Below are 20,575 nucleotides of genomic sequence, written 5' to 3'. Positions count from 1 at the left end.
CCCCCATCTAGGTCCTGCTCTGCCCTCGTCTAGGTCCTGCTCTGCCCTCGTCTAGGTCCTGCTCTGCCCTCCTCTTGGTCCTGCTCTGCCCCCGTCTAGGTCCTGCTCTGCCTCCGTCTAGGTCCTGCTCTGCCCTCGTCTAGGTCCTGCTCTGCCCTCGGCTAGGTCCTGCTCTGCCCTCGGCTAGGTCCTGCTCTGCCCTCGTCTAGGTCCTGCTCTGCCCTCGTTTAGGTCCTGCTCTGCCCTCGTCTAGGTCCTGCTCTGCCCTCGTCTAGGTCCTGCTCTGCCCTCGTCTAGGTCCTGCTCTGCCCCCGTCTAGGTCCTGCTCTGCCCCCGTCTAGGTCCTGCTCTACCCTCGTCTAGGTCCTGCTCTACCCTCGTCTAGGTCCTGCTCTGCCTCCGTCTAGGTCCTGCTCTGCCCTCGTCTAGGTCCTGCTCTGCCCTCGTCTAGGTCCTGCTCTACCCTCGTCTAGGTCCTGCTCTGCCTCCGTCTATTTTGAGGCCACCCAGCACAAAATAAAGTGAGTTACTAGACTTAGGGTATGTGCACATGCTGCGGATCTGCTGTAGTTCAGTGTACAGTACCATGTAAATCTATGGGATTTACAATCCGCTGTGCACATGCTGCGGTTTTTTTACTTCGGAAAAGCTGCGGTTTTGAGTCTGCAGAAAGAATTGACATGTCAATTCTTTCTGCGGATTCCGCTGCGGTTTGCCACCTATTCCATTGTCCAGGTGTCAAACTGCAGGGAAAAACCGCTGGCCAATCCGCAGGTCATTTTAGCGGCGGTTTTACCTGCGGATCCACAAAGAAAAATCCGCTGGTGAATCCGCAGCGTGTGCACATAGCCTTAGGGACCTTCCTGATTTGGTACACTTTGTCACAGTGGGATGGCTTTTACCCACTTTAGATGAAAATGGTGTCAACTAAGGCATACTTCCCATCTTTTGAAGAAAATCAAAGCGAACACCTCCAGTCCCTGAACGGCATCGCTTCCCAGGACTCACATCCAATGATGATATTTTGAATTTTTTTCTTATTATTTGATGATCTCTGCAGCTCTACCAGAGTGACCATGGGCCTCTTGGCTGATTCTCTAATTAGTGCTGTCCTTGTGTGATGTCACTGTACGTGAACGTCCATGTCTTGGCAGGTTTGCAGTTGTCATACTCCTTCCATTTTTAGATGATGGATTGAACAGTGCTCCATGAGATATTCACAGCTTGGGATATTTTTTTTTTTTATAAACTAACCCCATTTTACTCTACTCCACTACTTTATCCCTGACTTGTCTGGTGTGTTCCTTGGTTTTCATGATGTTGCCTGATCCATAATGTTCTCAAACCTCTCTGGCCTTCACAAACAGCTGTAGTTCTACTGAGAAATTACACACAGGTGGACTCAATCTGGAGGCAATTGGTCACTAAAGAATTTATTTAAGGGTATCAGACTAGACAGGGCAGAATAGAAATGCACCTCAGTTTGCAGATTTATATTTATAAAATAATTAGAAACCACTGTATCATTTCATTTACACTTCACAAATATTTGCTACTTTGTGTTGGTATTACCTAAAATTCTAATAAAATACATTTAAGTTTGTGGGTGTAACAAGAAAAAATGTGGATATTTCACGGGGTATGAATACTTTTTCAAGGCACTGTAAACGTAGTATTGCTGTAATCTTACTGACCCAAAGAATAAAGCTGCTTTATCAATTTTACCACATGGTGTACAGTATAAAAAAGCAAAAAAAAACCCCCAAAGAATTCCTGAATTGCTGTGTTTTATTCATTCTGAATCCCTGAATCGGAACTGAAAGCCATCAAAAACATTATACACCCCAAAATGGTACTAAAAAACTTAGTCACCTAGTTAAAACCAAGCCCTCACATGTCTCTGTCAGGGAAGAAAATGGAAAAATTATAGCTTTCAAAATATGGCAATAGATGAAAAACAAATTTTCTGCAAAGTGTGTGATAGTAGCAAAACATAAAAAAATTAATACTTTTGGTATGGCTCTAAACCAGAGGTTCCCAAACTCCAGTCCTCGCGGACCCCAACATGTCATGTTTTCAGGATTTCCTTAGTATTTCACAGGTAATGGAAGTATCATCAAGGCATCAGGAATTCTCTCACTTGCGTAACACTATGGAAATCCTGAAAACATGACCTGTTGGGGTCCGCTAGGACTGGCGTTGGGGAACCACTGCTCTAAACGCACTGGCATGAGAAATAAAGCAGTATTATCACTTATACTACAAGGTGAACAATTTTGAAGCAATTTTGTAACTGTTGTTTATTTGTTCATTCTGCCTCCCAAACATCGCAATAAGGTTTGGCGCACATTTATACTGCGCTCTACGCTGGGCACTTACACCAGGGTTTCCGTGTAAATTTCAATGTCATAACATTTTGTATATTATCTGTTGGTTTAAAATGCTCATTACACATCTAGATAAATTGCTCAAGGCATGCAGGATCCAAAATGTGGTCACTTGTAAGGGTTTCTGCTGTTTTGGCGCCTCAGGGGCTCTGCAAATGTGACATGGTATCCACAATGTTTCAGCAAAAATTGCACTTCAGAAGTAAAATGTCAAAAGTGCAAGCCCTCCCATGCACCCAAACAGTAGTTTCCAGCCGTATGTGAGGTACTGTTGTACTCGGGAGATAATGGACCCACCAGTCTATTGTGGAATCTCTCTTGCTACCCTCGTGAAAATGTGAAATTTGGGGCTAAAGCAACAATTTTGTGGGAAAAAAAAGTAATATTTAATTTTAATGACCCAGTATTATAACATTCTGTGAAGCAGAAGATTGTCATCACACCTATGAATTCTTTGAGGGGTGTAGGCTCTATATTGGGGGTTACTTGTGCGGGTTTTGGCACCTCAGAGGATCTTTGTTCCAGCCAGTTTTATGCTCCAAGACTCAGACAGCGTTCCTTCCTTTCCAAGCACGGCCATGCACCCTACCAGTAGTTTTCAAGCACATGTGGGGTATAGTTGTACTCAGGAGAAATTGCATCAACAAACTGTGGTGTCCATTTTCTCATTTTACCTTTGTAAAACTGTGTGGGGCTAAAGCGACATTTAAGTAAAAAAAAATGTAATTTTTTTTTTCATTTCTTCCTTCCAGATTGCATTAATTCCTGTGAAGCACCTAATGAGTTAACAAAGTTCCTGAAAGTCCAATAAGAGCAAAATGAAGGACAAAGATCAAATGTGCAAGAATAAAAATGCAAATAAATGTATATAATTTATCCAATGTGATTTTCTGGATTTTATTCTTCATATTCTATCTCTCAATGTTAAAATGAACCTGCCCTTAAAATTATAGACTGTTCATGTCTTTGTCAGTGGGCAAACTTACAAAATCAGCAAGGGATCAAATACTTATTTCCCCTACTGTAGGCCTTTTAACCCCTGAAGAACCAGGGCTATGTTCCGTTTTTCTGTTTCTATTTTTTGCTCCCCTTCTTCCCAGAGCCATAACTTTTTTATTTTTCCATCAATGTGGCCTTGTGAGGGCTTGTTTTTTTGTGGGAGAAGTTGTACTTTTGAACAGCATCATTGATTTTACCATGTTGTGTACTGGAAAACATGAAAAAATTTCAGTGTGGTGAAATTGCAAAAAAAAAAAAAATGCAACTCCACAATTGTCTTTTTTACCATGTTCACTAAATTATAAAACTGCCCTGCCATTCTGATTCTCCAGGTCATTACGAGTTCGTAGACACCAAATATGTCTAGGTTCTTTTTTATTTTTTAAGTGGTCAAAAAAAATATATATTTGCCATATTCCGTGACCCGTAGCGTCTCCAATTTTTGTGATCTGGGGCCGGGCGAGGGCTTATTTTTTGTTCGCCGAGCTGACATTTTTATTGATACCATTTTGGTGCAGATACAATCTTTTGATCGCCCGTCATTGCATTTTATTGCAATGTTGTGGCAACCAAAAAAAGTAATTTTGCCGTTTTGATTTTTTTTTTCTAATTTCACAGTTTACCGGATTGATTATTTTTATATAGATAGACTGGGCGATTCTGAACATGGCGATACAAAATGTGTATTTTTTTTTATTATTATTGTTTTATTTTGAATGGGGTGAATGGGGGGTGATTTGAACTTTTATTTTTTTTATATTTTTAAAAACTTTTTTTTACGTATTTCAATAGTCTCTATGAGAGACTAGAAGCTGCGATTATCTCATCGCTTGTGCTACAGCGCTGCATGCTGCGTTCCCAGGTGGCTGAACTGCGGTGACCTCGGTGAGATCCCTGCTAGCATTGTGAGAAAGTCTCATAGTGCAGAGGCGAGTTCACTGTAGTTCAAATTCACTGCAGTTAGATTCTCCCGGTGAACTCGCCTCTGCACTATGTGACTTTCTCACGATGCTAGCAGGGATCTCACTGAGGTCACCGCAGTTCAGCCCGGCTGGAGGTAACCTCGATGCTGTCATCCCTAGTCACTGAGGCTGTGCTCACCAGTGGTTCTCAGCCTGGACAGTCGCATATTGGCACCATCAAGGTTGAAAACTGTTTATCCTCCAGACATGGATTACGGCGTGGGACAGAACGACCATCAGGTGAGGGTGTTGTTTTTTTTATTTTAGTTTAAACTTTCATTACAGGAGAACAAGGGCTTTGGTGAAATAGGTGTTAGGTAAGTATAACGGTTCATTATTTTTAAATAAAAAAGGAAAACTGTGTTTTATTTCTAATAAATAACTTTATTCTGGCTGTCTTTATTTACCATATAACTATAGGATTAGTAATGGATGGGTGCCTTATAGATGCCTCTCCATTACTAAGCCATGGGCTTGATGTCACCTTTGTATTGTCCTGTGACATCAACCTCACAATTATGAACCCCACTTGCTACCGCTACAGGGCAAGTGGGAAGAGACGGGCAAAGCGCCAGAATTGGTGCATCTAATAGATGTGCCTTTTCTGGGTGGCTGCGTGCTGCTGTTTTTAGGCTGGGGGGCCTATATCCATGGCCCCTTACGAACCTGAGAATACCAGCCCCAACTCTGAGCTTTAGCTTGGCTGGTTGTCAAAAATTAGGGACCCTAGCTGAAGCTGAGGGTTGCAGTCCCCAGCTGTGTTTGCCTGGCTGGTTATCAAAAATACAGAGGAACCCACGTTTTTTTTTTATTTACTGCGTAGGCGCTGGCTGATTAGTACTCCCATCCGCCGCTCCTACTGTCACTGTTATTAGCAGAAGCAGGCGTCGGCTGATGGGAGCTGTAGTCCCATCAGCTGACACCAGTGATGGGAGGTAAACTTTATACCTCCGATCACAGCTGAGTGCTCATGCTGTCTTTTGACAGCGTGGGGGAACTGTGGCTCTCTAACCAGCGGTGATGGTTCTACTGCCGATCAGACACGGTGTTTGCCATGCTTTCATGCACATGACAGCGTAGCAAACACTGGATTTTCACGTCCCCCATTCAAGTGACTGGGGTCCGGGTTTGGGTCCTGTTCTTTTTGTAACTCTTCGTCCGAACCTGCCGGAACGGAACATCCAGGTGACTGCCCAGCTCTATTGATGACCCATTGTTTGACATAGGAGCTGATCTGCAGTACTCGACAGTGACGACTATGCTATGAATATTCAGTTCTCAGCTCTTCAGCTCCATTCACAGTCTGTCTGGCATAATGTCTCACTGATCGTGTGGCTGCCAGACTTCAGATCCCACTGTCCGATATTGATGACCTATGCTGAAGATATATCATCAATAATATTTGCCCAATGTGGTTATATCCTGAAGAAGTGTGTCAACATTGAAACGCATCGATAATAAAACCGCATCACTACTGCCCTCCTGAAGTATTCTGTCATACTGACAAATCAAGGAAGGACAGGGGCCCAACTCTTTTTGGTGTTTTCCGCTTTTTTTCAATTACGCCTTATTCTTCTTTTAATTTCCTTCTCTTTTTTATAGTCTAGTTTTTATTTGTTTGCCTGTTTCCTTTTGTTCGCAGTTGTGGCTGAGATTTAAAGTTACCAGGGTTTTTTTCTGCCGATTCATCAATTCTTTTTAAAAAGTTGCTAAACTTTTTGGCAGAAATGTACTCCATCACGGTATTGGGGTGATTATACATGGAAAGATGGTGTAAATTCAGAAAAATTTTAACAGAACGTGACATTTTTACACAAAGAAATAGCACAAAAAAAAAAGCTGAAAGACCCATGGAAGCAGATTATATCCACCGAAAAGGTCTGTTTCCGCACAAAAAAATTGATATGCTGCAGATTTAAATGCAAAAAAACCCCCAACACACTACACATCATGTAGAAAGAGGTTGTCCACTTATTGGACCACCTCTGCTTAATCTCCATGTCGCCCCCTTGTAAAATAATAACACTGAAACTCTCCGTTCTAACGATGTTGTTACATCACACGATCCCTGCAGCCAATCAGAGCTGACTTTACTCAACCACCTTTGGACGAATCACATATATCCAGGGATAATAAGAGAGCAGCGCTCACTTCCTCTGGATATAAGTGAATCATCTGAAGTCGGGGGAAGTAAAGTCAGTGCTGAATGGCTGCAGGGATCGTGTGATGTAACAATGTACTGCAATCCCCTGGAGAGTCAGTGCCGTCACTGCTGGAACTGCGCCAGTAATGGTGGTATGTGTTAAAATTTTACAAGGGGGAAGCCTGAGAATTGTGAAAGGGGTGTCCAAGTAGTGGACAAACTCTTTAAATAAACTCTCATCCACTTTTCTGGTGCAATAAAATGCTGCGGATTTTACTTCAGGACAATCTGCACATAAATTCTGCAACGTGTGAACCGAGCGCAAGAGCAGACTTATAAGGTATCCACACGGTTATAACAATCTAAACAATTAATTTACCAGGTTAATTAGTGTGAAAACAATCTGCATATAAAAATAAATAAATAAAAAAGTAGATTTTTTTTATTCATGCTATAAAAGAAAATGATAGAAGTTACATAAAAATATTTTGCAGGACTTCAGTCTAATGGCCACATCAGTAGTCTGTGACGGCTGGACCTCCTCCTACCGACAGACATCTCAGGGGCCACATGAGTCGTCTGTGACGGCTGGACCTCCTCCTACCGACAGACATCTCAGGGGCCACATCAGTCGTCTGTGACGGCTGGACCTCCTCCTACTGACAGACATCTCAGGGGCCACATCAGTAGTCTATGACGGCTGGACCTCCTCCTACGGACAGACATCTCAGGGGCCACATCAGTAGTCTATGACGGCTGGACCTCCTCCTACCGGCAGACATCTCAGGGGCCACATCAGTAGTCTATGACGGCTGGACCTCCTCCTACCGACAGACATCTCAGGGGCCACATCAGTAGTCTGTGACGACTGGACCTACTCCTACCGACAGACATCTCGGGGGCCACATCAGTAGTCTGTGACGACTGGACCTCCTCCTACCGACAGACATCTCAGGGGCCACATAAGTAGTCTGTGACGACTGGACCTCCTCCTACCGACAGACATCTCAGGGGCCACATCAGTAGTCTGTGATGGCTGGACCTCCTCCTACCGACAGACATCTCGGGGGGCACATCAGTAGTCTGTGACGGCTGGACCTCCTCCTACCGACAGACATCTCAGGGGCCACATCAGTAGTCTGTGACGACTGGACCTACTCCTACCGACAGACATCTCGGGGGGCACATCAGTAGTCTGTGACGGCTGGACCTCCTCTTCATCCCTGCCGACATCTCGGGGGCCACATCAGTAGTCTGTGACGGCTGGACCTCCTCCTACTGGCAGACATCTCAGGGGCCACATCAGTCGTCTGTGACGGCTGGACCTCCTCCTACCGACAGACATCTCAGGGGCCACATCAGTCGTCTGTGACGGCTGGACCTCCTCCTACTGACAGACATCTCAGGGGCCACATCAGTAGTCTATGACGGCTGGACCTCCTCCTACCGGCAGACATCTCAGGGGCCACATCAGTAGTCTATGACGGCTGGACCTCCTCCTACCGACAGACATCTCAGGGGCCACATCAGTAGTCTGTGACGACTGGACCTACTCCTACCGACAGACATCTCGGGGGCCACATCAGTAGTCTGTGACGACTGGACCTCCTCCTACCGACAGACATCTCAGGGGCCACATCAGTAGTCTGTGACGACTGGACCTCCTCCTACCGACAGACATCTCGGGGGCCACATCAGTAGTCTGTGACAGCTGGACCTCCTCCTACCGACAGACATCTCGGGGGCCACATCAGTAGTCTGTGACGACTGGACCTACTCCTACTGACAGACATCTCAGGGGCCACATCAGTAGTCTGTGACGACTGGACCTCCTCCTACCGACAGACATCTCAGGGGCCACATCAGTAGTCTGTGACGACTGGACCTCCTCCTACCGACAGACATCTCGGGGGCCACATCAGTAGTCTGTGACAGCTGGACCTCCTCCTACCGACAGACATCTCAGGGGCCACATCAGTAGTCTGTGACGACTGGACCTACTCCTACTGACAGACATCTCAGGGGCCACATCAGTAGTCTGTGACGACTGGACCTCCTCCTACCGACAGACATCTCGGGGGCCACATCAGTAGTCTGTGACGACTGGACCTCCTCCTACCGACAGACATCTCAGGGGCCACATCAGTAGTCTGTGACGACTGGACCTCCTCCTACCGACAGACATCTCGGGGGCCACATCAGTAGTCTGTGACAGCTGGACCTCCTCCTACCGACAGACATCTCAGGGGCCACATCAGTAGTCTGTGACGACTGGACCTACTCCTACTGACAGACATCTCAGGGGCCACATCAGTAGTCTGTGACGACTGGACCTCCTCCTACCGACAGACATCTCGGGGGCCACATCAGTAGTCTGTGACGACTGGACCTCCTCCTACCGACAGACATCTCAGGGGCCACATCAGTAGTCTGTGACAGCTGGACCTCCTCCTACCGACAGACATCTCGGGGGCCACATCAGTAGTCTGTGACGACTGGACCTCCTCCTACCGACAGACATCTCAGGGGCCACATCAGTAGTCTGTGACGACTGGACCTCCTCCTACCGACAGACATCTCAGGGGCCACATCAGTAGTCTGTGACAGCTGGACCTCCTCCTACCGACAGACATCTCAGGGGCCACTTGTGATTATTTGGCCCAGAGCGACGTCCTGGATGTGGCGAGACAGACTCGACCACTAATCAGAAGACGGAGGAGTACGATGATCACGGAGCAATAACGTGGCCCCTGATCCTGCAAAGATTCATTATGTGCCCCCCAAAAAGTGTAATGTCTTTGTGTACAGTGCGATGGAATATGTTGGCGCAATATATATTACTATTATCAGTAAATGCAGAGCTGCCAGGAATCCCCATGATGTAAGGGTTACTCTTCTCCGTCCCTGTACATGATTCTCTACCACCCCCGGGGCTAATTCTCTCGTCTCCTCATGAGCAGCCGTAGACTCTTCTCCACCTCAGGAGTCACGTTCCCGGCTCCGCCGCCTCTGGTGTCTGCAGTCAGCGCCGCCAGGATTCGGCGCTCTGCCATTGACTCGTCACTCCGGTGTTTGCATGTTTTCCTTTCTGTCTATTAATGGAAGCTCGATGCTTGATTCGTCTCCCCTGGGCGTCTGCTCCATTGCTCGGCGATCCTCTAGCCTGCCCCGCCAATTTGCCTCGTCCGTCTGCTCGATATTCCTTTCCCTCCGCCCCTCGGGAGTGCAGTCTGCTCGATGCTCTCGGCCATCTCCTCCTCTCCCCTGCAGTGCGGGTCCTGAGCTGGCCTCGGCTCGGCGCTCCATTGTGCCTCCTGGGAGTCTGTCTGGTCGGTTGTATCGGCGCTCGCTCTCTCTCCCCTGCCTATGTGACCCGCAGTCTGGGGCTCCAGTCGCCGTCTCGCGAGCTCCGGACCATCCGTCTCTCCCGGTAACGTGATCTGCTCCGTGGTACGTCCCGCTGCCGGTATCTTTCTCTTGTTTTCCGGACCAGCGCTCCCCGCTGACCGTGCCCGTCCTGTCCGCAGTCTTATCGAAGCATCTCGCCTCCATCGCTCGCCCTGCCCCCTCCCGTCCCCGCTCCCGAGCAGTCTTCCCCAGACACTCACGCTTCTTTCCTCCCCGCGACACATTTTTATTCATTGCTCGTGTCTACAGTTCGCCTCATTCATATCGGCCCTCGATTGCTGTCGCCTGCTCTCTGTCTCCTGCCCCTCCCCCTTCTGTCTGGCTCGCTGTCATCGGCGCTCAGCTAATGATGCCTGTCTATCTCTTCTCATAGTCTGGCTCGCTGTGATCGGCGCTCGTTGGCTCCCCCTGTGGCTGTTCTGTGATCGGCGCTCGCTCGCTCTCCCCTTGCTGGCGATGAATGGCCGCCGCTGCTGCTCCCGGAGCCGCTAAGACCCGAGCACCGCGAGCGGGAACCGGGGGGAGCGGACCGCGGTAAGAGCAGGAGGACCGACCGAACACCTGGGTATGTGAGTCTCGTGTTATCATCTGTGTTCTCAGGGATGATCCGGCGCCGCCATCTTTATTTATCCCATTCTCATAGGAGCCCTGTGTATAAACAGGAGAGAAGTCCACACAGGAGGAGTCTGGGGGCGTGAGGCGCAGGGGAAGTGTTGGGGGGGAGGGGGGAGTGAGGAAAGTGTTGGGGGGGAGGGGGGAGTGAGGAAAGTGTTGGGGGGGAGGGGGGAGTGAGGAAAGTGTTGGGGGGGAGGGGGGAGTGAGGAAAGTGTTGGGGGGGAGGGGGGAGTGAGGAAAGTGTTGGGGGGGAGGGGGGAGTGAGGAAAGTGTTGGGGGGGGGGGAGTGAGGAAAGTGTTGGGGGGGGGGGAGTGAGGAAAGTGTTGGGGGGGGGGGAGTGAGGAAAGTGTTGGGGGGGGGGGAGTGAGGAAAGTGTTGGGGGGGGGGAGTGAGGAAAGTGTTGGGGGGGGAGGGGGGAGTGAGGAAAGTGTTGGGGGGGGGAGTGAGGAAAGTGTTGGGGGGGGAGGGGGGAGTGAGGAAAGTGTTGGGGGGGGGAGGGGGGAGTGAGGAAAGTGTTGGGGGGGGGGAGTGAGGAAAGTGTTGGGGGGGGGGGAGGGGGGAGTGAGGAAAGTGTTGGGGGGGGGGGAGTGAGGAAAGTGTTGGGGGGGGGGGAGTGAGGAAAGTGTTGGGGGGGGGGAGTGAGGAAAGTGTTGGGGGGGAAGAGTGAGGAAAGTGTTGGGGGGGGGAAGAGTGAGGAAAGTGTTGGGGGGGGGGAGTGAGGAAAGTGTTGGGGGGGGAAGAGTGAGGAAAGTGTTGGGGGGGGGGAGGGGGGAGTGAGGAAAGTGTTGGGGGGGGGGGAGTGAGGAAAGTGTTGGGGGGGGGGAGTGAGGAAAGTGTTGGGGGGGGGGAGTGAGGAAAGTGTTGGGGGGGGGGGAGTGAGGAAAGTGTTGGGGGGGAAGAGTGAGGAAAGTGTTGGGGGGGGGAAGAGTGAGGAAAGTGTTGGGGGGGGGGAGTGAGGAAAGTGTTGGGGGGGGAAGAGTGAGGAAAGTGTTGGGGGGGGAAGAGTGAGGAAAGTGTTGGGGGGGGAAGAGTGAGGAAAGTGTTGGGGGGGGGAAGTGTTGGGGGGGAAGAGTGAGGAAAGTGTTGGGGGGGGAGAGTGAGGAAAGTGTTGGGGGGGGGGGGAGTGAGGAAAGTGTTGGGGGGGGGGAGTGAGGAAAGTGTTGGGGGGGGGGGGAGTGAGGAAAGTGTTGGGGGGGGAGAGTGAGGAAAGTGTTGGGGGGGGGAAGAGTGAGGAAAGTGTTGGGGGGGGGGGGAAGAGTGAGGAAAGTGTTGGGGGGGGGGGGGGAGAGTGAGGAAAGTGTTGCGCGAGGTGTGGGGAAGTCTCGCCGTCAGTATCACACAGGATAGAATTAGATACACGGCTCAGCAGTCAGTATTGCAAGGGTAGGATTAGATACACGGCTCAGCAGTCAGTATCGCACAGGGTAGGATTAGATACACGGCTCAGCAGTCAGTATCGCACAGGATAGGATTAGATACACGGCTCAGCAGTCAGTATCGCACAGGATAGGATTAGATACACGGCTCAGCAGTCAGTATCACACAGGACAGGATTAGATACACGGCTCAGCAGTCAGTATCGCACAGGGTAGGATTAGATACACGGCTCAGCAGTCAGTATCGCACAGGGTAGGATTAGATACACGGCTCAGCAGTCAGTATCGCACAGGACAGGATTAGATACACGGCTCAGCAGTCAGTATCGCACAGGATAGAATTAGATACACAGCTCGGCAGTCAGTATCGCACAGGATAGAATTAGATACACAGCTCGGCAGTCAGTATCGCACAGGATAGAATTAGATACACTGCTCAGCAGTCAGTATCGCACAGGATAGGATTAGATACACGGCTCAGCAGTCAGTATCACACAGGATAGGATTAGATACACGGCTCAGCAGTCAGTATCACACAGGATAGGATTAGATACACGGCTCAGCAGACAGTATCACACAGGAGAGGATTAGACACACGTCTCAGCAGACAGTATCACACAGGATAGGATCAGATACACAGCTCAGCAGTCAGTATCACACAGGACAAGATTAGATACACGGCTCAGCAGTCAGTATCACACAGGGTAGGATTAGATACACGGCTCAGCAGTCAGTATCACACAGGATAGAATTAGATACACGGCTCAGCAGTCAGTATCACACAGGACAGGATTAGATACACGGCTCAGCAGTCAGTATCACACAGGATAGGATTAGATACACGGCTCAGCAGACAGTTTCACACAGGATAGGATTAGATACACGGCTCAGCAGACAGTTTCACACAGGATAGGATTAGATACACGGCTCAGCAGTCAGTATCACACAGGACAGGATTAGATACACGGCTCAGCAGTCAGTATCACACAGGACAGGATTAGATACACGGCTCAGCAGTCAGTATCACACATTATGTGCTTAGATACGTTGCTCTCCTCTTTCCTTGGATGAGGCTTACACTGACATAGCAGAGCGGAGTCAGTGCTCGGAGCACAGCAGCGTGGTACTGTGGTGATGGCGGTGAGAACAGCACGGGTCGGGCAGCCTGACATTGTACTACTAGAAGTCACAGCCATGCTTTCACCACTCAGGGCCGCGGTGCCGACATGTTGAGGGAATCCCTCAGCTGTGAACTGGGCTCGCCCCTTGCACTGTTCACAGTTGGGGGCAGGCACCATTTTTTGTAGCCCTGAACTAGTTTCCCCACCACTGGTCACAGTGTTAAGGAGTGAGCGGTGACAGGAGCCTGGGGCAGCGGCAGTGACCACTCATACCAGGCTTCTAAGCTGCCGGCCGTCCTCAGAGACACTGTATCGCTTTGCAGTCACCAGTGATCTCTCCACACTGTGATCCTAAAACTTTATCCTCCCTTATCATTTTGCAAATCCCCAGAAGGGGAGGAGCCATCACACCCATGTGACCAGATCCCACACACTTTTACTGCAGTCGTAATGCGAGCTAGCACCGCGCTAGGTTTTCATGGCAAATGTCAGCAGCTGCTCCCCCTAGTGATCAAAAGTTTAAAATATTATTTTTCATACATAATACGATTTAAAAAAAACTTTTTCCTTATGAAAGCATTAGCACGTTACTTTATGTTTTGATTTTTTTTTTTTCTACGACATATTCATATATAATCTTTTATGTGCAGGTCAATTAAAGGGGTGTTGCCTTACCATAATGGGCAGCTTACTCAAAAAAAAAAAATAAAATATCCCTAGTAAAATATAACTTTTATTAAGTATAATAAAACTTAAATTAATTGATAACCCCTAAATAGAAGTGCCTAAATGCATGATAAATGTATAGCAAAGGGCTACAAAAAATACCAGCGGTCAAAGATATTACACCCACTAGTCTACTAAATTTGCCAGTGAAAACACCATCTGTCTAAGGACCACCGTAATGGGTCAACGATATCAGCATGGCAGGGGTCATCCACCCCCACTAATCAGCATTTCTCATCCCCGGCGATGGGGAAAGGGGGGTTCAGACCACCATCAAGTTGATATTGATGATCTATCCTGAAGATATGTCATCATTATTATCGTAGTGCAACACCCCTGTAACAGGTCGGGGGCACTTGAACGTCTGTAGAGTGAAGTAGCGCCCGCGCAGAGTACGATGCCCAGAATGGTGTTGGTCAGTCTGACCTCTGGGGTCCCCGGTGTGACTCTTAACTAACAAAGGGCAAATTCTGGAGCAGTGGAGATCCCATGTGCCCCTATTACTGTCCTTTATGGGGTGAGTCTTGTATCTGCCCACTCCCTTCCCACTGGAAGAGCACAGAGAAGTGTTCAGAGTCCTCACTGAGCTCATATCCTGCTGGAATGATTGCATGAGCTCCCTTCGGCTTCTTCTCTAGTGCTCTCCCGGTCAGTGCAGCCAGTGCAATGCCGCAGAAGGGACATGTCGATCCTAAATTTGAGAGAATGCACAGGATCTCCCTGTAGTGATGTAAACGTTAGGCTGCAATCTCACCAGGGTCCAGGCACAAGAACAGTGGGTGATGGTGGGCTTGCTTTATAGCTGTGTACAGTGGAGCATTTCCATAGGGCAGCTGCCTGCAGATTATTCATGCAGACTACATGGGCAATGCTGGTTTACTGCCAGGCTGCAGGGTATGATGCATCGGCACATGGGCACCATCAGTGTGAAATTGGGGCAGTAATGTCTTGGCTCCATAAACTGCCATACATTTTTTCATGGGTCCATCCAGGCCGTCTCTTTAAATGCCAATTGATCACCATTTTCGGGATCTCTGCAAATCAAAATATTTCTTTTGGGGGCTGAAAATCTATACTGAACTAATACATCTCACAGCTGAGGGTTTGTTACAGCTGCATTTATATTTTAGTTTAAATGTTTCTACCTAATTTTTTTTATTCACTTTATTTTTTAATTATTATTTCCTTCCCCCCCGCAGCCTCTCTATCATCCGACTCTCACGTTCTCGCCCTGATCTGTTGTCATGTCTCAGACTCTACAAATGGAGATCCCAAACTTTGGGAATAGTATCCTGGAGTGTCTGAACGAGCAGCGGCTGCAGGGTTTGTACTGTGATGTTGCCGTCGTGGTCCGCGGACACCAGTTCAAAGCCCACCGGGCCGTCCTGGCAGCGAGCAGCTCCTACTTCAGAGACCTCTTCCACAGCAGCAAGAACCCGGTGGTGGAGCTTCCCGGCTCGGTCCAACCTCAGTCCTTCCAGCAGATCCTCAGCTTCTGTTACACTGGGCGGCTCAGCATGAACGTAGGAGATCAGTTCCTCCTCATGTACACAGCCGGCTTCCTGCAGATCCAGGAGATCATGGAGAAGGGGACAGAGTTCTTCCTAAAGGTGAGCTCGCCCAGCTGTGACTCCCAAGGTCTTCACCCTGAAGAAGCACCAAACTCTGAACCTCCCAGCCCGGCGGCAGCAGTAGCGGCAGCAGCCATAGCGGTGGCCTCACTGTCATCGTCATCTTCTTACTCTGTGTCCCGGCTACCCCGGGTGAAAACAGAAAGCCAAGAATCAGATTCAGTGCAGTGCACACCAGTGGCCAAAAGACTTTGGGATGGGGGACAGAAGGAGGCCGGAGGGGCGAGTAGAAAAGTGCCACGCTTTTCTCAAGGAGCGGTCGGAGGGCAATCTGGGGCCGTGGCCCCACTGGGGTCAGAGAGGACGAGCCCAGGAACATCCAGCGCATACACAAGTGACAGCCCGGGGTCTTATCACAACGAGGAGGATGAGGAAGAAGAGGTCGCAGAAGATGGCACCGAGGAGCAATACAGGCAGATATGCAATATGTATACAATGTACAGCATGATGAACGTCAACCAAACTGGTAAGAGTCTGTGTGCGCCCCATACATCAACACCCTCAGTCCTGTCCAGAGCTGCATTCAAAGTTCTGCTCAGTATTGCAGTGAGAGCAATCTCTAATGCCTATGTGAGCATCTGTGATGAGAACTGCAACCTGAGGAAAGGGTCTGATCACTAGATAATGCTGACCCAAAGGTCACTGGCCCCCCATGATCAGCTGTTAGCAGCCCTGGATGATTGTAGCCCGTGTACAGCGCAGAACACCATGTAGTGGCTGTTCCCTGTACTGCTCCTATTCACTTCAATGTGAGGTGCACTACACAGACCTGCTAACAGCTGATGGGTGGGCGAGCCAGGCTCCGGACCCCACTAATCTGATCTGACTTGTCCTGTCTGATAAGTTCATAGATGGGAGGTTAGTAGTGCGGGAGTGATGTCAGCTCTGGAGTATAATGCTGCCTGTACTGATTTGTGGTGCCATGTGCAGCCGTCACTGTATGATCTCGGGTGAGGGGCATGTGTGGCTTTATATACTGTACATATGTCCCTGCTGTGTGATATAACGTGTACCTGTCCTCTTGTCAGTAGAATATTCTTTGACTTCATCAGCTGAGAAGGTGGAGGCTCTGCCGGACCCCGTCTTCTCAGACGCCAGGAACCGCGTCCGTGTCAAGCAGGACCTGGCCACCCTCCCAGCAGAGCTCATCAGCCAGATCGGCAACCGATGCCACCCAAAACTGTATGAGGAGGGCGACCCAACTGAGAAGATAGAATTGGTGACAGGTACTTGCATAAGGAGGTCTTTACTAGTCGTGCCAGTCTATAGGGGGTGGATTATGACCTCCCTCAACTATGAGATGGAGCCTGCCTCCGAATCTTCATGAAGGGGCAGGTAAGTGAGCGAGGGGCGCACAAAGGCAGGGATGAATGGAGCTGGAGGCTCCTCTGGAAGTCTTTGCTTTAGGAATTGTGCACCGGTCTCAAACTGCTATAGATCAGCTCTGTGTGTGCGGAGCGTCGGAGGAATCGTCAGAACATGTGGGATCAGCGAGGGCATATATAGATATATATTAATAATCCCCCCATGCTCCCTGCTTATCGCTCCCTCATGCCATCTGTTTCTGATCACTTTTCTCCTCCATTCAGGAACCAATGTGTTCATTACCCGCGCCCAACTCATGAACTGTCACATCAGCGCTGGGACGCGCCACAAGGTGCTGCTTCGCCGGTTGCTGGCGTCTTTCTTCGACAGGTAAGTGGGACACCCCCTTGCACATGAGAACTCGCCCCCTCCCTCAGTATCATAAATGTGACTTTCCGATCTCCCTCATTACTCCAGGAACACCCTAGCGAACAGCTGCGGCACCGGTATCCGCTCGTCCACCAATGACCCCAGCAGGAAGCCCCTGGACAGCCGGGTCCTGCATGCTGTGAAGTGTAAGTGCTGTCAGTTCGCCTACTCACATTTTCCTATGGGAATGCGCCCACATCCCTCCAGGGCGCTGCCGCACGCATCCATTATACACCTTTTGACCCTTTTCTTTTTTTTTTTTCCCCTTAGTCTACTGTCAAAATTTCGCCCCGAACTTCAAGGAGAGCGAGATGAATGCCATCGCAGCAGACATGTGTACGAACGCCCGGCGTGTGGTGCGCAAGAGCTGGATCCCAAAACTGAAGCTGCTGATGGCCGAAGGAGACGCCTACACGTCCTTTATCAACGATACCGGCAAAATGGAGCCTGATCTGATGGGCGGAGCCACCCCTGTAGATCACAGCGTGGTCTTCGAGGCTTCGAGTCGGGAGAGGGAATGCCCTCTCTTTTGCACGACCCCTAACCTAACCCCCTCTTCCCCCCACACCGCCCAAAAAGAAAATTAAAAAAAAAAATTGTAAACATCCCTTCCCCCGACTTTCAGTGAGGAGGGGAAGGAGGAAGGACAATATGGCACCCAGGAGACGGGCTGTTGTCTGTACGCCATAGTAGGTGATGCTAAGTCTGACTGTACGCTGCTGCACGACCTCGGGAGCGGTGCGGAGGGACTCGATCACTATACACTGCTGCATGAGATAGTCATTTATACAACGCCACGTCGCCATTATCAGCCTGCAGGTATACTACGCAGCGTCATTATATAGCGCCTCCATTATCAGTGTATATCGTCGTCATCCAACGCTCGCTTTGGGGGGGGGGGGAACTTGTAAATATTCTGCATTAGTTCATGGTGCAGCCGGGGTAAGACCCCCGTAATCTCACTGGCCCTCTGATAACCCAGCTCCTGGGAGAAGAGAGACTTTTTTTTTTAAGTAACTTTGCTAAATCTTAACACCCCTCCCCCCACGTGCGGACTGGAAAGGAGAGCGCTGCCTGCACCCGGAGGATGAGCGCCGTCGTAACTACAACACTCAGCATGATGCGAGCTGTAGTCTGGCGGCAGACGGGAAATCGATGCTTTAGACGATTATGTCCAAAGCGACCAAAATCTGATTGGTGGCCACGGACAATTTATTTGCACAGCTACTAATTGCACATTTTATTTTTTTTTTTTAATTTTATCGTGTCCCCAGTTTCTGTTTTGTTGTGTATGTTGGGGCACTACTGTTTTTTTTTTTTGGGGGGGGGATGAGGTTCCCTTAGGTTTTTTTTAAATTTCCTGCATGGAATTAGAGGTTTGATTTCCGGAGAGCAGCCGTTTTAGTGATTGCATTATGGACGGAGTTGGATGGGAACCGTATTAGGTGGGGGCGGCGAAATTGTCGGTTCCATGGACAATGTACATTAATGCTGCTTGTCCTGTTAATGATCAGTGACGTCCATAATCGCCTCCTCGTAGTCTGGATTGACGTCTCACTAAACACTTGTGCCCACAAGATGGCTGCCCTCTATAAAGGACAGGCACTCGGTAATTCAATCCTGATGGAGGTGGTCGCCCCCTTTTGGTAATTTTTCACATTACCCAAAGTGTTTTTTTTTTTTTGTTTGTTTTTTTAATTGGACGCACGTTAACATTAAACTCCTTGACGTGACAGTAGCACAAGGCGGATTCCTAAGCAACTTTCCTAGAAGTGTTGATTTTTACGGTAGATGACTCACATTAATTGCTACGTACGTAGGTAGAGCGTCTTTAATCGTGCAGGCGAGAGCGTCAGCTTCTGCGGTTGAGACTGTTTTTAGTATTCCACTATGTCAGAGGTAGTCCAGTCGGGTCACTCGCAGGTGATTTTTGTCCGGTTTGGTCACTTGAGTTTTCCCAGTGAGCTGAGCAGACATAGAGTACTGCGCTTCCATTCATGCCAAACTGGGGCGCTGTGCCCCTAAACAGTACCCGCTCTCCTATAACCACTCATGAGCCCCAGCGGGTAGGACATTGAGTCCTTAGGACACGTATATACCATCACTTTAGATTTTTTTTTTTTTTATATTTGCAGTACTGGAGTATCATGAATATTTATGGGGTTAATTAAGGGGGTTGTCCAGACTCTCAATATTGGTGACCAAACCTTTCAGATTGGTTGTGGTCCATGGACATGCCTACTGATCAGCTATTTGTAGACCGTATATAGAGCTAGAATAGGTCAGCTCCGCACGCCCCCCCCCGTTCCACATCAATAGGAGCTGAGATGCAGTACCCCAGAGCAGCCACTACACGGTGTACCGAGCAGAGCTATCCTGGCTCCATACTTTTTTTTTTTTTTTTAAATCTGGCTTCCAGTGCAGCTGCAAATAGCTGATCGGTCTCGGGTGTCAGATCCCCAGCAATCTAAGGTTGTAAGGTCTGGGCAGCCCTTTGATGGGCGACACATCAAATCAAAGGGCCTGACCTGTGCATAATGTTTATTCTCTTGGGAAGTACAGGGCTACGTTGCAGTACTAGGCACGGGCTGTTCACAGGAGTGGCGCTAATTTGTCCTTACCCAACGTCCTTGGGTTGAGCCCTTTTCCCCATGACCATTGATCTGTGTCCTCGGTGCTTTTATATGAAATCCTATACGCAAAATTCCATTTGATGCTTCCCTCTGGTAATTAACGAACAAATTGTTAGGCAACTCACCAAACCCTGACTAATGCACTGGCAGGATACAGCAAAGCCCCAGTGATAAAGGCTGCCCCAGCCTTTATCACTGGGGCTTTGCTGTATCCTGCCAGTGCATTAGTCAGGGTTTGGTGAGTTGCCTAACAATTTGTTCGTTTTTTGTAAATTTTTGGAAAATTTATTTTTTCTTGTGTTCGCCCTCTGGTAATTAACTAATCATGGAGTCCTATGGGAGAGCCAGCGTGTCATAGCACAGCGCCCCCTGCTGGGCGTGCGATTACGTGTTTATTTTGTAAATATGTGTATAGCGTAGCCTGTAGGAGGACGGTAATGGCCGTAGTTTCTAGGTTCTGGGACAGAGAGGGAACTATATGACACGATCATACGGATAACACTGTAGTTCTGCATTAAGGCTGATACACTGATGTGAGCGGGAATGCTGGTTTCGCTGTAAACCAGATTATTCCTATTCTTGGCAACATCCTTTCCCCCGTGAGTCATACCTTCTCCCCTCCTGTTCCCAGCATTATATATAACCCATACATCGTGAGTCAATAGTAAGAAATACGGTCTGTATGAGGGGTATAAGAGGGTATTTTACCAATCCTCAATATGCAGTGACGGATGATTTGAGTACAAGGGCTGCCGACGAGTCTGAACTATATCTTGCCTTTGCGTGCATGATATCGTTGTACATATATATGTGTATATGTATATATAGTGACCCCTCTC

The 20,575-nt window shown here is 49.0% G+C and overlaps 1 protein-coding gene across 1 annotated transcript; it reads left to right on the top strand.

The window, feature by feature from the left end:
- Nucleotides 1–9,668: 9,668 nt before the first annotated feature.
- On the top strand, nucleotides 9,669–19,643 carry NACC1 (nucleus accumbens associated 1). Its single transcript, XM_073587389.1, is given in 8 exon segments — nucleotides 9,669–9,941; nucleotides 10,273–10,464; nucleotides 14,938–15,835; nucleotides 16,398–16,595; nucleotides 16,959–17,064; nucleotides 17,152–17,249; nucleotides 17,374–17,603; nucleotides 17,606–19,643. Coding segments are annotated over 6 exon segments (1,527 nt in total). The 5' UTR covers nucleotides 9,669–9,941; nucleotides 10,273–10,464; nucleotides 14,938–14,982; the 3' UTR covers nucleotides 17,648–19,643.
- Nucleotides 19,644–20,575: the final 932 nt, after the last annotated feature.

This window comes from Dendrobates tinctorius, unplaced genomic scaffold, assembly GCF_039654945.1.
Source record: "Dendrobates tinctorius isolate UK_male_01 unplaced genomic scaffold, ASM3965494v1 ptg000099l, whole genome shotgun sequence".
Classification (NCBI taxonomy): domain Eukaryota; kingdom Metazoa; phylum Chordata; class Amphibia; order Anura; family Dendrobatidae; genus Dendrobates; species Dendrobates tinctorius.
Note: the sequence above shows the minus strand (reverse complement) of the source record. Positions and strands in the feature narration are given on the sequence as shown.